The sequence below is a fragment of the Peromyscus californicus genome, unplaced genomic scaffold (assembly GCF_007827085.1).
Source record: "Peromyscus californicus insignis strain IS unplaced genomic scaffold, ASM782708v3 Scaffold_5__1_contigs__length_169319896, whole genome shotgun sequence".
NCBI classification, from domain to species: domain Eukaryota; kingdom Metazoa; phylum Chordata; class Mammalia; order Rodentia; family Cricetidae; genus Peromyscus; species Peromyscus californicus.
The window spans coordinates 25,774,283-25,790,424 of record NW_026294573.1 but is presented as its reverse complement, the minus strand read 5'-3'; the positions used below and the strand labels follow the sequence as shown (position 1 = coordinate 25,790,424).

General features: G+C 50.0%; 1 protein-coding gene across 1 annotated transcript; it reads left to right on the top strand.

Moving 5' to 3' along the window:
• The first annotated feature begins 7,207 nt into the window (after window positions 1-7,207).
• A3galt2 (alpha 1,3-galactosyltransferase 2) lies at window positions 7,208-14,377 on the top strand. Its single transcript, XM_052718823.1, has 4 exons — window positions 7,208-7,361; window positions 8,694-9,017; window positions 9,301-9,438; window positions 12,240-14,377. The coding sequence occupies exons 1-4, from the start codon at window positions 7,249-7,251 to the stop codon at window positions 12,925-12,927; spliced, it is 1,263 nt and encodes a 420-aa protein (XP_052574783.1). The 5' UTR covers window positions 7,208-7,248; the 3' UTR covers window positions 12,928-14,377.
• Window positions 14,378-16,142: the final 1,765 nt, after the last annotated feature.

The window sequence follows — 16,142 nt, the reverse complement described above, 5'->3', positions numbered from 1 at the left end:
TGAGAGAGATCTCTCCTGAATGTGAGCCAGGCAGGAAAACTCTAGCTACAATCTTCTCTACACTAACAGTTTTCTGTCTGCTGGACAGACACTAGGACAGTTCTGGGACTGTTGGCTGCAGTATGTGCCGATAACGGGTAGCAGTATTTGACAGTGTCTGTCATTAGGCACGGTGTTACCGGGTCACCCAGGAGAGAAGCTCACTTCCTGGTTAGGGTGGCAGAGTACTTTCCTAGCAGGCAGAAAACCCTGTGTTCAGTCTCCAGCACTGCACAAAACCAAACCAAACAGCTCTCAGAATAGATCTGTACTGTCAATGAAGTGACCACCTACAACTGGATGGTATGCCAGAACTGAGGAAAGAAAGTTCATAGTGATCATGTGAACAAGTGAGAATTCATGTTACAACATTTAGCTGGTGACAGTTGCTATTCAGTGATGACCTTGCAAACATCCAGTCCTAGAGAAGACTTTGTCCTCGAAGAGAGGAAGTTTATTTATGTAGTCCTTGTCCAGGTAACAAACAGTTATCATTTAATGTTTGTGTGAAGTTGCTCTTTTTAAAAAGCTCTGAATTCTGTGAGCAGGTAGGACAGCTGCCTGCTTCTGCCCCGCCTGGTCCGCAGCAGCTCAGACCCAAGTAAAGTTTTCTTTATATTAGTTACAGCTTTCTTATTATTTATTTTTATACAAAAAAGGGGAAATGTGATATTTTATTTGTGCCGAAATGTGGTGATATTTTATTTGTATGTTAATAAAGCATGCCTAGAGATCAAAGGGGAAAAGGCTAGCTATTTTTAAGTAAACATGAAAGTCAGGCAGTGGTAGCACACGCTGTTAATCTGATCCCTCGGTAGGCAGGGTCTCTGTGTGTTCAAGGACACACTAGGGAACAGAGCCAAGCGTGGTGACATGCCTTTAATCCCAGTACCAACCATAGAGACCTGGAGGTCTGTACAGACAGGCAGTGACAAGGAAGTGAGGTAGCTGGGCTAAGAGCCAGTGAGAGGAAACGCTGCCAGCTGCTGCCATGAAAAGCAAGATGTAAAGATACCAGTAAGCCACGAGCCATGTAGCAAAGTATGAATTTATAGAAACGGGTTAATTTAAGATGTAAGATCTAGCTAGCGAGAAGCCTGAGCCAACGGGCCATACAGTTCATAATTAATATAAGCCTCTGTGTGTTCATTTGGTTCTGAGCAGCTGTGGGACCATGGGGACATGGCAGGCCAGGACACAGGAAATGTTCCGGTTACACCAGGTCCCACTCAAGTTTGTTTTTAAGTACATGATAGAGAGGAAGCCAAGGCTACTCAGAAATTAGTGAATTTGAGTCGGCTGAGTTGTCCATCACTTCAGGTGAAAGGACCTAACATGTCTCATGGTTGGTTTTTGTGTTTTGAGAGGTTTCATGTAGTCTCAGCTGATCTGGACTTAGCCTCCTGAGTGCTAGGATTACAGGAAGGGCACACTCCTGGCTGCTACTGTAAATTTGGAGGTTATGTTCTTAAATATGTAACTGTTCCTGGTATTGACGCTACATAGACTTTCACAAATGTTTGATCATGACCCACAGTTTAAGAAACTGTTTCTGCCGGGCGTGATGGTGCACACCTTTAATCCCAGCACTCAGTAGGCAGAGGCAGACAGATCTCTGAGTTTGAGGCCAGCCTGGTCTACAGAGCAAGTTCCTGGACAGCCAGGGCTACACAGAGAAACCCTGTCTTGGAAAAAAAAAATACTGCCAGTGTAAGCTACACAGCCATGATCTTCTGTGACTTAACCTTAACCTTAACAGGCATGTTTCTGGGGAGGCAAAGGGATCTATGAGGAGTGAAGTTGCCCGAAGTCACAGTGCCCAGTGCTCTTTTGCTTTAACTGGTATTCAGTGCCTTAAAGGACTTTTCCTGGGTGGGGATGCAGTACCCTGGTTCTAGACCCTCCCAGAAATAAGTCACAAGGGAGGAAACCAAAGTCCATACATCTGCCTCACGTCTTCCCATGGGTCAGTCTGACCTCACTCCTCCACTCTGTTCTAAATGATTGGTCCCAAAGGGATTGCTCACCCCACCCCACCCTAGGATCTGTGGTAACCCTCACCTCCAGGTTCCTGAGTTTATTGATAGTCCCTAAATTGCTTCTGGGGGTGTGGCTTGGGAGGCAGGAAGAAACTGCTTTGTCCCCATACCCTTGTCACTTTTACTGCGGATGTCATTTCTTCCACCTCTCCGGCATGAAAAGATTTCATGACAACTGACTTCTCCCAATGGCTCTCAAGGGACTCAGGTGAGTGGGCTCAGGGCCTGCCAGGTGTTTTGTACAAGTATAAACCACAGGCTGATTGACCCAAGAGGGGTTCAGCCAGGTGGTAGAATTGCTGAGGGAAAATGTGGCTCCAAGAACAAGAGGTGGCCTGGTGGTGGTGGCAGAGGTGGTGGCGCATGCCTGTAATCCCAGCACTCAGGAGGTAGAGGCAGGTGGATCTCTGAGTTTGGGGCCAGCGTGGTCTGCAGAGCGAGTTCCAGGACAGCCAGATCTACATATACAAAAACCCTGTCTAGAAAAGGGAGTGGGGGTGAGGGGAGGGAGGAAAGAGAGGGACACTATGGAGAGCTCCTCTTCCTTTGTCCCCTGGGTGAGGCAGAAAGCTAGGACCCACGGCTGCACTCCCCCCTGTATCTGAGAACTCTCTTGAAGGCAGGGAAAGGGGCGAAGGGGCGAAGGAACGGAGCTCAATGAGCTGGAGCCCACAGGCCCTTCAGCAAAATCTGACCAAGAAATGTCAGGAATAGGTCACACAGGCACTCTAGAGTAAAGCTCTAAACTGGCGCCCAAGAGGGGAAGGATGGTCGATCTCTTAACAGTCATCCCACCCCATTCTGGGTCCCAGCACCCTCCCTCACCCAGCCGTGTGGTCCAACTTGAGCCACTCGGGGCCAGCTCTGCCTGGATGCCCAGACTAAGGTCCAGTGTCCAAGATAACCGTTGGTTTCCCTACTCTGGTGTGTGAGAAGACAGCGGAGGTGACTGACTAAGAATGCGGGACAGCCACTGGGGACAAGGAAGTCCGTGCCAGCCTTTCCTTGCTTCAGGGCAAGTGTAGCAGGCTGCCAGGGTTCAGAGGGCTGCAGACATCGGGAAGGGGCAGGCTTCTCGGGAACCACACTAGCTGGAGACATGCCAATCAGAGGATCCAGGGACCTTTGTGAGAGGAGCTGGGGGTCACACTGGGTAGGTCAAGGCTCAGCCCCAGCACTTACAGCCACTTCCCTGAGTGGAATGGTTTAACCTGAAACCCAGTCTCCTCGCTGATGGAGTGGGAACAATCCAGGTTCCTCTCCAGGCACTGTGGTGAGACTTCACCAAGACCTGGGGGTGTTCTCTGCAGAGTTTCTGACCCCATCAGTGCCCAGGATTAGGAATAGGCACAGACTTGACTCCCGGAGCAAATGGAGTTTTAGGCAAAGGAGTAACCATGAGTTGGGGAAAGAGTAAAGTCACAATTCATTACTTCATTCACTTCTAACAACTGATGTTAATGCCGCCAATTATGAAGCAGGTTCTGGGACTTGTACCAAGACTCTAAAGTCTTCTAGGGCAACGAAGAGTTTCTAAGGCAGACATTAAGCAAGAGGTAAAGGGGTGGGTTGGTGAAGGTAGAGCTGTAGGAAGGGGGACCAGATGTCAAGGACAAGTGACAAAAGGTGGGGAAAGTGGTCTGTCAAGGACAGGGGTGACAATCCCAGTGAGTCACGGAAACCCAGGGAACTCAATGGTGGGGGCTCAAAGGTGGAACCCAGCAGCCTGGCTGGGAAGTTGCTACACAAATCCAGATGTGAAACAGTGGGGCAGAGAGGATGGAGCAGGTGGGTGCCTGTAAGCAGTAGAACCTGGAGACCACCACTGTTAAGGAGAAAGGGGTTCTAGGGCCACAGGAGCACACGAGGAAGGTGGGATGGGATGGGCAGGAACACGCAAACTGCAGATGAGATGCTGTGAGGTTAAAGTATGTGGGGGACATCTGGGCAGACACAGCAATCTAGGGGATACACGATACCTGTGGCCACTGCTCAACCAGCAGGCTGGAAGTACAGCATGTTCCGTTACAAAGTTATACACTCATCAACAGTGGGGCAAAGCCTTATTGCAGGGTTGGACACAGTTGAAGGACACTGAGTCAAGAACAATTTTAAAAGGCTCCGCCTCTCTCCCTGGAACTTTTCGACCCCCATCACCAATCTGGTATGTCCCCCTAAATCCACCTATGTAATCCGTACATGACAGCCAGCAGCAGCCTGTGGCTACTGACCCCCCCAAAGTGTGCTGTGTTAAGTCGAAAACAGAAATTAGATTTAGTATTTAGACTTAGAAAAAACAGGCAAGGAAATGTGTCAATTTTCATACTGGTCACATATTAAAAGGACATTTTGGATATGTTGGCATAGATCAAAATATTGTTAAAAATTAATTTCATCTGCTTTGCTTTTTTAGCATGGCTACTATAAAATGTAAAATCTCCCATGTGGATCACATTTGATCCTAGCGAGTTTTGCTGCCCTAGCATTCCCCAGTAAACACTAACGCAGCTCTTGCGGATGCCATGCCTGTCGGCACATGGACACACTAGGAGAGAGGCCTGTGTGGTTGATAGATTGTGCACCCCAATAAACTTATGTGGGGATCAGAGAACAGAACAGCCACTAGATTACCCGTAGAGGTTAGGCAGTGGTAGCACATGCCTTTAATCCTAGCATTCAGGAAGCAGAAATCCATCCAAATCTCTGTGAATTCAAGGCCACACTGGGAACAGCCAGGCAAGGTGACACACACTTTTGATCCTAGCACTTGAGATCTCATGTCTTTGTTTGGGAAGGACACAAGCCTTTAATCCCGGGAAGTGATGGCAGGGCACAGAAAGGCATATAGACGTGAGGTTTCTAAGCATTTCAATTGAGACCCTCAGGGGTGAGGACTCAGAGGCTTTCAGTCTGAGGATTCATGGAAACAGGATCGGCTGAGGAGTTGACGAGGTGAGGTTGGCTGTGGCTCCCTCTGTTGCTCTGCTCTTTCAGCGTTCACCCCAATACCTGGCTTGAGGGGTTTTTTTTGTTTGTTTGTTTATAAGACTGTTTAGCAATTCATCTTACAGACTGCCCCTCCATGGAGTTCTGGTCTGCTCTCTGTTCCAGTGTGCAAGCATCACTGAAGCTTCTCACCGGCCACACTGACCTCCGCTGTGAGACACACAGAATACGTCCCCCCAGTCCATGCTGGGCTCCTTATGTCCATCTCTTCTTTTTGTCCTATAGCTTTCTATTAGTCTTTTAGTTTTTTTAGCTAGCATACAGCACATCAGGTTTCACGATGGCGCTCTCGGACAGACCTGTCAGCATATTCCACTTCCATCTTCTCTCCTCTCTCAGTCCCCTTCCTCCCTCCAAATACACACTTTCTTTTGCTTTTCTTTTTGTTTAAAGACTTAGTCTTTTTAGTAAAAAATTTATTACGTGTGTGTGTGTGTGTGTGTGTGTGTGTGTGTGTGTGTGTGTGTGTCTGCACGAGTGTGCCATAGCGCATATGTGGAGGTCAGAGGACAGACGTAGGGAGTCAGTTCTCTCAACTCCTTCTCCAGGGGTCCTGGACACGGAAAGCATCATCAGTCAGGCTCCCCAGCAAGCACTGCCGCCCTTCCGCCAGGTACCACGTGCTTTTTCAAGTCCTGCTAGAACATCCTCAGACTGCCTGCTGTGTGGACTGGAGATCCAGGAACAGGAAGGGGGGGAGGGTGACGCAGGTGTGCACCACAGTGCACAGGCCACATTTGGAAGGCTCCTTCGGCCCTGCTGAGATGTGGGCTTTATCTTGCAGTTAGCCACAGATGTTCCATCCCTTCATTTAAAAATCAGCACAGTTTTATGAAGACCTGAATTTGATTCCAGAACCCACTTTAAAAAAAAAAAAAAAAAAAGCCAGGTGTTGGCCGGGTGTGGTAGCACCTGTCAAAGGAAACTGTCCCCATCAACTGCAAATCTTTGACTTCTTCAGCTTCCATCTGTCTACTCCTTAGAGCCCAGCCTTAGGAAAATAGCTCATATCCCTCCACGCCTATTTATTACAAGCTCCCACTTACATCAGCTTCCACCCTGTCACCTGGCGCAGACAGACCCAGCACTCAATGCCTGGGCTGGCCTCCTCCACCTCTGTGCTCTTTCCCATGACACTCCTGCCCTCCTGGTGAACCCCAGAACTCTCTGGTGAGCTCCAGGCCTTACCCCCAACCAGACAGATACAAATACTCTTGGATCCAAATACAGACATCTCTGCCATCAACGACCACACCCTGCCCATCCTTCAGCCCTCCACTACTTGTCCCTCCCCACTCAGCCACCAACGCTCTGCCTCACACTCCAATAACTCCTGGCCCCTAACTGGATTTCTAGTCATGACCTCCCACCCAGCCACCATGTCTAGGTCCAAAGTTCAATCTGAGTAATTCCACTTTTTTTCCAAATGGAGTTACGCCAACACCCTCTCACAAAATCTTTCTATAATGGGAGTTCCCTGGGTGCACTGGTGTTTCCTTATTGGAGGCTGCCCTTCCCAAACATCTCTATCTAAAAGTTCTCTGAAGCTGGTTTACAGGTCCACTCCTCCAGGATGTCCCGGAAAGCCTCCTGACTTCCTCCTTCCCCTCCCAAGCTGATGTACAACACCCTGACTAGTCCTTGTGTGTAGCCTCTTCCCGGGGTTCACTGTGCAGAGCTCTGTTCTCACTCCACCTTCCTCCATGTGACCACATCATCCTCACCCCCCATCCTGAAGACGGCTTTTCCGACTGTCTCACTTACCCTGACATCTTGGACCCAGCACAAAGTTTGGTGCCACACTGTGACCAAAATATAATGCCAAGAGCCAAGCAGACGCTGACCAACATCTTGACCTGGGGCTGTCAACCCACGGGTACTGAAAGCTAAGTAGCTCCCCCAAAGCCCAGGACTCCAGCAGCAAGCCAGGAGTCCCCTTTCTCACACGGTATGCTGGCAGCCTGGCTATTTTTATCATAGCTTTTGTTTTTTGTAATCATTTTATAAACAAAACCTGCTACTGGGTTCTAATTTGTATGTCTTTGCCTAGTACTAAGGCTGAACATTTTTCCATGTATTTGACTACTAAATGCATTTTTCCCCTTTGGGGATTTAGCTGCTGATGTGACACAAGCCTTGCTCCCAGAGGTTGGTCTTTTAGGAGATGGCTCTCGGGGTTGAATGGGGATCGAGCCGGCCAGGGTCACATGGAGGCTACAGAAAACAGGAAGGACAGAGACAAAGAGGCCAAGGGAAGCCAACCTGGGGACTACCACGGTAGGTGAGCATGGGGGCAGGGGTGGGGCTGCTTGCAGGTAAGAGGGTACCCACACCTGCTTTGAGCAAATCCTAGGTTCATAGGTGTGGAGCCATTCCAAGTGATAAGGGAAGCTGATAAGAGGTGGCCTTCCTGAAAGAGGCCATAGAAACTGGCAGGGGAGTTACAGGGCAGGCAGAGACTAGAGATAAGAGATTATCAGAAGTGACCTTAAGTAGGAAGCTTTATCAGTGTGTGCCTTTAGCAGCTGAAGTTCAGCGAGTTCTGGTCATCTTGCTGATATTGAGTCCAAGTTCAGGTTCAGCCTCCAAGGATGCTAGTCTCATTACTTCATCTCACAAATGAAGACTGATGCCCAGAGGGCCAGCCTTGCTAGTAAAAGGTGACCAGAGTTCCAAACAGGCACCCGGTCCCCATATGTGTTCTTTCCTATGGGGCTCTTACAGAAGACAGCTAACCATGAACAAATCTCAATGCCCAATCCCTCCAAGCCAGGACCTTTGAGCTTGGTGGGAGGAAGAGTAACCCGGGGAGAACAGGCCACCACTGACATGCCCCCCCCCGCCCCGCCGCCGCCGCCCTCCCCACTACCAAACCACAAATTCTTTTCTCTTCTTGGACTTTCACCCTGTAAGATCAGCCTCACCCTAACTCATTACGCACAGCAAACTCGAATGCTGCTATTCTCCAAGCCCACCTAATTCATACCCTGCCACACTGCTGTCCAAACCAAACTCCAGACTCAGTGCTCCTTAGATCCTGCTAGGCAGATGAGCTGCTCCAACCTAAGGCATGAGGGGCAGCTGGAGAAGAGGGTGAGAGCTTCTTTAAGTACTGAGATGAAGCGGGGGTGAGGGGGGGGTGTAGAGGGGCTGCAGCTCAATGATAGTATGCTATCTAATGTGTGGGGCCCTGGGTTTGATCCCCAGCACTGTAAAGACATGTTGTCTTTAAACTCTGAGAGATAATTAATGTGTTATATATTATCAGAAAGATACAATAGTCAGCAACACCTGCAAGGCCCAGGACGGACTGTCCACTGTGCCGCCGTCTGTGGGGGAGTCAGGGGAGGAAGGGGCTGTGAAATCTGTATGTGCCTTCTCTGCACAGACCATCTCTGGAATATGCCTGAGACACTGATACCATTGGCCACCTCCATGCAGAACTGCAGAGGCTTTGTGCCAGGCAAACTCTTGAATCCTTTCTGAATGTCTGTGCTGTGTGACTAGAATAATAGGTTCCTACTCAGAAATCCAATGAAGCAGGAAAATTAGGCAATGATTTCTCCTGTGAAGTACGTCACTGAAGCCCTCCCACTCCCACCACCCCAGGGCCAAGAAGAGACTCCTGTGGCAGCTCCTCCTGTTTGCATTCAGCGTCTTAGGCCTGTACCTATACGGGCTCCATATTGCCAGGTACTCCCCCAGGGCCAGGGTTAAAGAGCATCTTTCCAGGGGCCTCCTAGAGGGAAGAAAGGTGGTAGCTGGCTTAGCCTGGGCAAATGTTCTGCTGACTCTCCTCCCCAAACAAGGAACATGCCAAATGCCCCTTCCTGTTTATCGCACCTACAGGTACTTAGAAGGCTTAGTCCCCATGGGCATCTGCCCCACAGCCACAAGGCTGAGGGACAACTTCACAGGTGTCCTGCGGCACTGGTAAGCACCCACCATTCTCCCACTCAGAATGTCCACAAACTGTACAGGTCTGCCCCAGGGCTCTGCCCTCTTCCACCCACACCCAGGCATTCTGTCTTCGGGAAGCCAGGAGCTCTACCAGGTCCCACATCCCCCAGTCTGTGTTTGGTTGGTTCTAAGCTAGGGGTTCTTAGGGACAGGTCTGTGAGTCCCTAGCACCGAGCAATGGGGACGTGGCAATGAGCAGGTGTCAAGCAGTTGGGTGGACAGAACTGTCTTTCCTGCTCCTCGTGCTCATGACCAGGGCCCGACCTGAAGTCCTGACCTGTACCTCCTGGAGAGCGCCAATTATTTGGGATGGCATCTTTGACCCACATGAAGCCGAGCAAGAGGCGAGACGGCAGAACCTCACCATTGGACTGACTGTCTTTGCTGTAGGCAGGTAAGGCCCAGGGAGGGGACCGTGCTTCTAGGCAGCGAGCAGGAGGGCATGCACAGGGGTTCATGGAGCCTTGTTCCACGCCGTAGGAACTCCTAGCGCAGCTACAGGCTGCACCCATTGTTTCAGACCCTTGGGAGAGCACAAAGGCACGTCTCCTGTCTCCTTCTTCCAGGACAGCAGTGCCAGAGTGCCCCCAGCCCAGTAGCCAGGGCTCAGAACTACTCCTAAAAAGGAACATGCCTGGGGTAGGTCTGGCACACACGGAGACACTGGGTTTGTAGTGAGGACAAAGAAGATCTTCTCGGGCTAATGAGGAGAAAAGGAGGCCAGCCTCTGGCCAAAGGAAGGGACTCAGTGTAGGTGATGCAGGAGTGTAGTGAGGCTTTGCCAGGGAAGGCTGATGAAGAGAAGGGTTGGGAGCTCAGGAATTTAGAACGGGGTGACTCCAGGCCAGGTAAAGAAGGACGTGAGCGTGGGTGGACTCGGAGAGTGACAGAACAGGCAATTGCCAGATCACAGAGCTGAGTGAGGTGGGACTCTTAGTGGGTGAAAGAGAAGGGTAAGCGAGCTGGATGAATGAGGGTCTTCTCACACAGGGACACAGTCCGGGTGACCATGTCAAGGGAGCAGCCACAGAAGCAGGTAACTGAGGAGGACAAAATCGTGGCAGGTGAGGCTCACAAAGGGTGGGCCTCAGGTGTAGGAGGAGCCGGGAGGGTGGGAGGGACAAAAGATAGGACATTGCCTTCCCACTGTGGGTAGGAGGGACAGTCCAAGGTGGTGGCTACTTTCCAAAGTGGTGCAAAGGAGACGCCTGGCTGCGTGTGGAACCGGACCTACAACCCTACGCCACAGAGCAGGGGAGTGCAGGATAGGTTGGGGAGTGGGCCAGCCTCCTGTGGACTAAAATGAGAATGCCCACCCAGGAAGAAAAACCCAAAAACCTGGGCAAAGAATTCTGGGCCACTGGATGTCCCAGAAAACTGTTCAAGGTTTCTCTAACTGCATCCCAAACCCCACATAAGGGAGAGAAAGCCTCTGGAGTCATTGCAACCCAAGGTGGCTGAAAGATCCACGGGGCTGGCCCAAGGGCAAGGAAGGGGATAGACGGCTGGACCGCTTAGTCTGTGGCAGCTCCTCCAGCCTCTGTGCCTGCAGCCATTAGGGGACCAAGAGAATGCTCTAGGGGCCAGAGGCTCCAGAAAGTGAGATTTCAGGACCCCTTCCTGGTGTGAATCCTACACTCTGAGATGCTGACCTGTGAGTCCAGATTTCCACAGGTCCACCAGAAGCAGAGCATAGGCAAGTCAAGAGTCTGGCCCCCAACTCCAAGCTGTAGGCTTGATTACTAGTCCTTCAAACTTCTGGTTGGTGTCCCAGGTTACCAGGGATGCAAACTGTCAGTATTCTGAGCACTCTGCTTGTCTGTGTAAAGAATGGCCACAAACATTATGACTTAAAATAAATTGCTACAGTCAGGAATTCAGGACCTCCCAGGAAGGACTCCACACAGCCAGCAGTCTGAGTCTCAACAGAAAGATGAACAACTAAAGACACACACCGATTCCTCTCACTCCAAACAAGCTCCCTCCATGGCTTGGGCTTTATATTAATTTACATTTCTATTGCTGTGATAGCATCATGACTAAAAACAATTTGGAGAGGAAAGGGTTTATTTCATCTTACTTCAGTTCGAAAGGACCAGGAAAAGAAGTCAGGGCAGGAACCTGGAGGCAGGAACTGAAGCAGAGACCATGGAGGAGTGCTGCTTACTGTCTTGGTCCCCACAGACTTGCTCAGCCTGCTGTCTTATACACCCCAGGACCACTCGCCCAGGGATGGACCCACCTAGAGTCGGCTAGGCCCTCCCACATCATTGCCTACAGGCCAATCTGATGGAGACATTTTCTCAATTGAGGTTTCCTCTTCCCAGATGACCCTGACTTGTGTCAAGTTGACAAAAAACCTAAACAGCACAGGCTTCCTTGCATCATAGCAGTCTCTGGTCCTGGGACCCCTGTAGCATGAATCTTAAAAAAAAGTTCTTATTAATAAAATCAAACCTGAAGCCAGTAATGGGGTGAACACTGGAAGGTCAGAGAGACAGAACAAGCCACAGCTAACCTCACCTGGCCAACTTCTCAGCTGGTCTTGTTTCCTCAGACTGGAAGCTTCTGTGTCCTCATTCCAATGGCTCTCAGCTGAACTGCTGCTCGAAATCCTGAATGCTTAATCAGCCAAAATTGCTTCTATTTTCTGGTCCTCACGCCTTATAAACCTTTCTGCTTTCTACCACCACTCCCTGGGATTAAAGGCTGCTTTCTGGGATTAAAGGCGTGAGTCACCATGCCTGGCCGTTTCCAATGTGGCCTTGAACTCACAGAGATCCAGAGGGATTTCTGTCTCTGGAATGCTAGGATTAAAGGCGTGTGCTAACATTTTCTAGCCTAAGTATCTTGTGGCTTTTCTGTTCTCTGACCCCAGATAAGTTTATTAAGGTACACAATATTTTGGGGAACACAATACCACCACAGACCCCCTTCCACAAGGCTCAGAGTACTGCAAACACTTCCTGTTCTCCAAGGATGGCCCAGCATTCTCAGTACTGTCTGGGTCAGAGGAGTCAGAACAAGTCGGTATTCAAGGGAACAGGGCAGGGCAACTCTTCCCTTCCAGAAGTGATAGACAGCTTTCAATCCCCTTTAATCCACCATTCCAAGGCTGGAGATCGGGGTTTGCTTGGCCCGGTGTGGGCAGGGGTGGAGGATGGCAGGACTAACTCTGGCCTGACCGCCTGGCAGGTACCTGGAGAAGTACCTGAAACACTTCCTGGAATCTGCCGAGCAGCACTTCATGGTGGGTCAGAGCGTGGTGTACTATGTGTTCACTGATCGCCCGGAAGCAGTGCCCTACATAGGGCTGGGTCAGGGTCGCCTGCTGCGGGTGGTACCGGTACTGCGAGAGCGCCGCTGGCAGGACGTGTCCATGGCGCGCATGCGCACGCTACACGAGGCTCTGGGAGGGCAGCTGGGGCAGGAAGCTGACTATGTGTTTTGCCTGGACGTAGACCAGCACTTCATCGGTAACTTCGGGCCCGAGGCGCTGTCTGATTTGGTGGCGCAGCTGCACGCCTGGCACTACCGCTGGCCGCGGTGGCTGCTGCCCTACGAGCGGGACAAGCGATCGGCTGCCGCGCTGGGGCTGGGAGAGGGCGACTTCTACTACCACGCGGCGGTGTTCGGGGGCAGTGTGGCGGCGCTGCGCAAGCTGACGGCCCACTGTGCGCTTGGCCAGCAGCGGGACCGTGAGCGCGGCATCGAGGCGCTCTGGCACGACGAGAGCCACCTCAACAAGTTCTTCTGGCTGTACAAGCCCACCAAGCTGCTGTCGCCTGAGTTCTGCTGGGACCAGAAAATTGGCTGGAAGCCAGAGATCCACTCCCCTCGCCTGCTCTGGGAATCCAAGGAGTATGCGCTGGTGCGAAACTAGCACGCTCCCCTGGACGGTCCGGGCGCAGGAGCATCTTTGGCACTGCGGGTGTGGAGTGGGGATCGCATGATGTTTCGAGACCATGAAGCCAGCTGGAGGCCGGTTACAGTGCCCCTGGAAGGGGGACTGTGGAGCTCAGAGGTCTTCAAAAGAGCTTCCTGTTCCTGGGACCCGTAGACTCTGTTAACCAATCAGCTGACTGGAGAATCCCTTTGCTCTAACCAGATGCAAATTATGGAAAGGCGAGAGGAAGCTCTTTGGGAGCCTACTTTGGCAACTCTTGTATGACAGGTGTTTGTCAGCATCAGCAGCAAGCAGGTGGGGGTCGCAAGGGACGCTTTCTGGTGTTAAAACTTTCGCCTGTCTTAGTCCTTGGCAGCAGCTGACATTAGTTTCTGCGTGGTCCTAGGTATCAGGGGGGTTCCCCAGACCTTGACAGTGCTTACAGCCACTGAGCCTTCAGTATCTGAGGCTTGACAGCTGTCTGGAAGCATTCCTGTGACCAGGGCCTTCAGTTTCTCTTCTCTTGGTCCTCAGCTCCTCCTCAGCCTCCGCGGTTCATCTTGTTCATGCTCCGGCCCCTCTTGTTCAACTGCCTCCACCTCCTCCATCAACGGGCTGCTGGCTTCCCACTTCTGCAGCTTGCCTGGCTGACCCAGTGAGTACTTCTCCTTGGGCTCCCAAGCTGTTGGCTCCCTTGTCGCTGGTGTGGTGTGGCCTGCTGACCGCTCAGCTAGCTGTAACCGCCCCTTTCATCTCCACTGCTCTGCGGGTCGCTATGCTAACACGTCTTTCATGCTACTAGATCACCCCTCACTCTTAAACATTGGCAAGACCATTCAAGAGAAGTCCTTTATGGGCCTAACAGTGCAATGCAGGGAAGCAGCATGGGAGTGTCGTCTTCCCCGACCCCACCCCCACTGGCTCACTAAGAGCAGCTGAACATCTAGTTCCATACAGGATAAATAATAGGATAAAAGGGTAGATTACTGAATTTATTCTGAAAAGAAAAAGGGGAAGATATAGAAATGATAAGATAAAAGGTAGATTATTGAGCCTACTTTTCAGAGTAGTCTGAAAAGAAAAAAGAGAGAATATGGATATGATAAGATTAAAAAAAGGTAGATTATTGAACCTACTTTTAAAAGGCAACTACTAGTTTTAAATATTTTACACTGGATTGGATTTTTGTACATTGTATACAAATTTTGTATTGGACTCACCCAAATAGGATAAATGATGAAATTTTTTGTCTAAATTTGTCAAATGTTAATGGACTGGACATTGTTAATATAATTCTTGACTGTATATATTGTATATACTTATTGTACTTATTGTATATAGTTTTTCTTATATTAGTTATAACTTTTATTTTAGACCAAAAAAAAAGAGGGAAATGTGTTGATATATTGTTTGTACTCTAACAAATAAAACTTATTTGGGGATCAGAGGACAGAGCCAGCCACTAGATTAGACATAGAGGCCAGACATTGGTAGCATACACCTATCACTTGGGAGGCAGAGATCTGGATCTCTGTGAGTTCAAGGTCACACTGGAAACAGAGCCAGGCATGGTGGCACACACCTTTAATCCCAGGATTTGAGATCTCATGTCTTTGCTTGGGAAGGACACACGCCTTTAATCCCAGGAAGTGATGGCAGGAAGCAGAAAGGTATATCAGGCGTGAGGACCAAGAACTAGAAGCCTTTTAGCAGCAGTTCAGCTAAGACCGTTTTGGGTGAGGACTCAAAGGCTCCTCAGTCTGAGGAAACAGGATTGGCTGAGGAGTTGGTGAGGTGGGGATGGCTGTGGTTTGTTCTGTTTCTCTGATCTTTCAGCTTTTACCCCAATATCTAGCTCCAGGTTTTTTATTAATAAGAACGTTTAGCAATTTGTGTTACAGAGATGTATGAACCAACCCAGCTTTATGTCTCTGCCATACTCACAGAGTCCCTTCTACTAGACCTCCTCTCTGTATGGGAATGGTTATGGAGTCTTCTAGATCTCACAAAGGCTTTGACAGCCAAAAGCCTGTTTCAAATAATCATGGTTAAGGCTGTGCCTTCAAGGAGCCGGTCACCAGCTGGGGCTGTTGTGTGGCATTCTCAAGGTGTCCGTGGACTGTGCAAGGAGGCTGGTGCTGGCATGAGGGTGTCTGGATGGCTGTTTGGCTGACATCCTTTGCTTAGGCAGAAAGGGAGAGTCCGACATCTGCTAATGTGGAGTCAAGTTGCCCCTCCTACGGCTTTGCTTATTTACAGGACAATGAGCATCAGAGGGAATGTTTACGGTAAGGGCTCCAAGAACTTACCATTAACAATGGCAGTGATTTGAAGAGATTTTTGACATTGCTTCACGCTACCCAGGGCCCCAGGAAGGGATGCGTCCCCTTCCCCCAGTCCCTTTCACCTCTGACCTCACTGAGTGCATCTTTTGAAGTAATTAAGAGACCTGGGCACAAAGAGGGACCCAAACTGACCAAACACAGGATCTGTTCAAGTTCTTGATGTCAGCAGCAGGAGAGCGAGGTTAATCCCTCTTGCCCAGCCCAATCCTTCAGGAACTAGCCACTGAGAAGGGACAGCAGGCATTCCCGTCGGGGGCTCTGCCGTGGTATCACCCCCAGTCTGCAGCATAGCTTGTGCATATTTGAGGAATACTATAATAAACAAGAGATTTAAAAACGGTCCTTATAGCAGCTGGGCAGCAGCGGCGCACGACTTTAATCCCAGCACTCGGGAGACAGAAGCAGGTGGATCTCTGTGAGTTCGAGGCCAGCCTGGTCTACAGAGCGAGTTCCAGGACAAGCTCCAAAGTCACACAGAAAAACCCTATCTCGAAAAACCAAAAAGATCCTTAAAGTATTTTCTACTATAGAGTGAACATTAAAAAACAAAACAGGGGCTGGAGAGATGGCTCAGAGGTTAAGAGCACTGACTGCTCTTCCAAAGGTCCTGAGTTCAATTCCCAGCAACCACATGGTGGCTCACAACCATCTGTAATGAGATCTGGTGTCCTCTTCTGGCCTGCAGTCATACATGCTGTATACATAATAAATAAATAAATCTTTAAAAAAAACAAAACAAAACAGAAAAGGGAAAGTAGGAAAGAGGGAGGAGGGGGAAGAAGAGGTGGTGGCTGAATTTCCTCATGCATGCCCGCACTACTGTTCTCATTCTCTGTAAGAAAGACACAGGATGCTGAGGAGACTCAA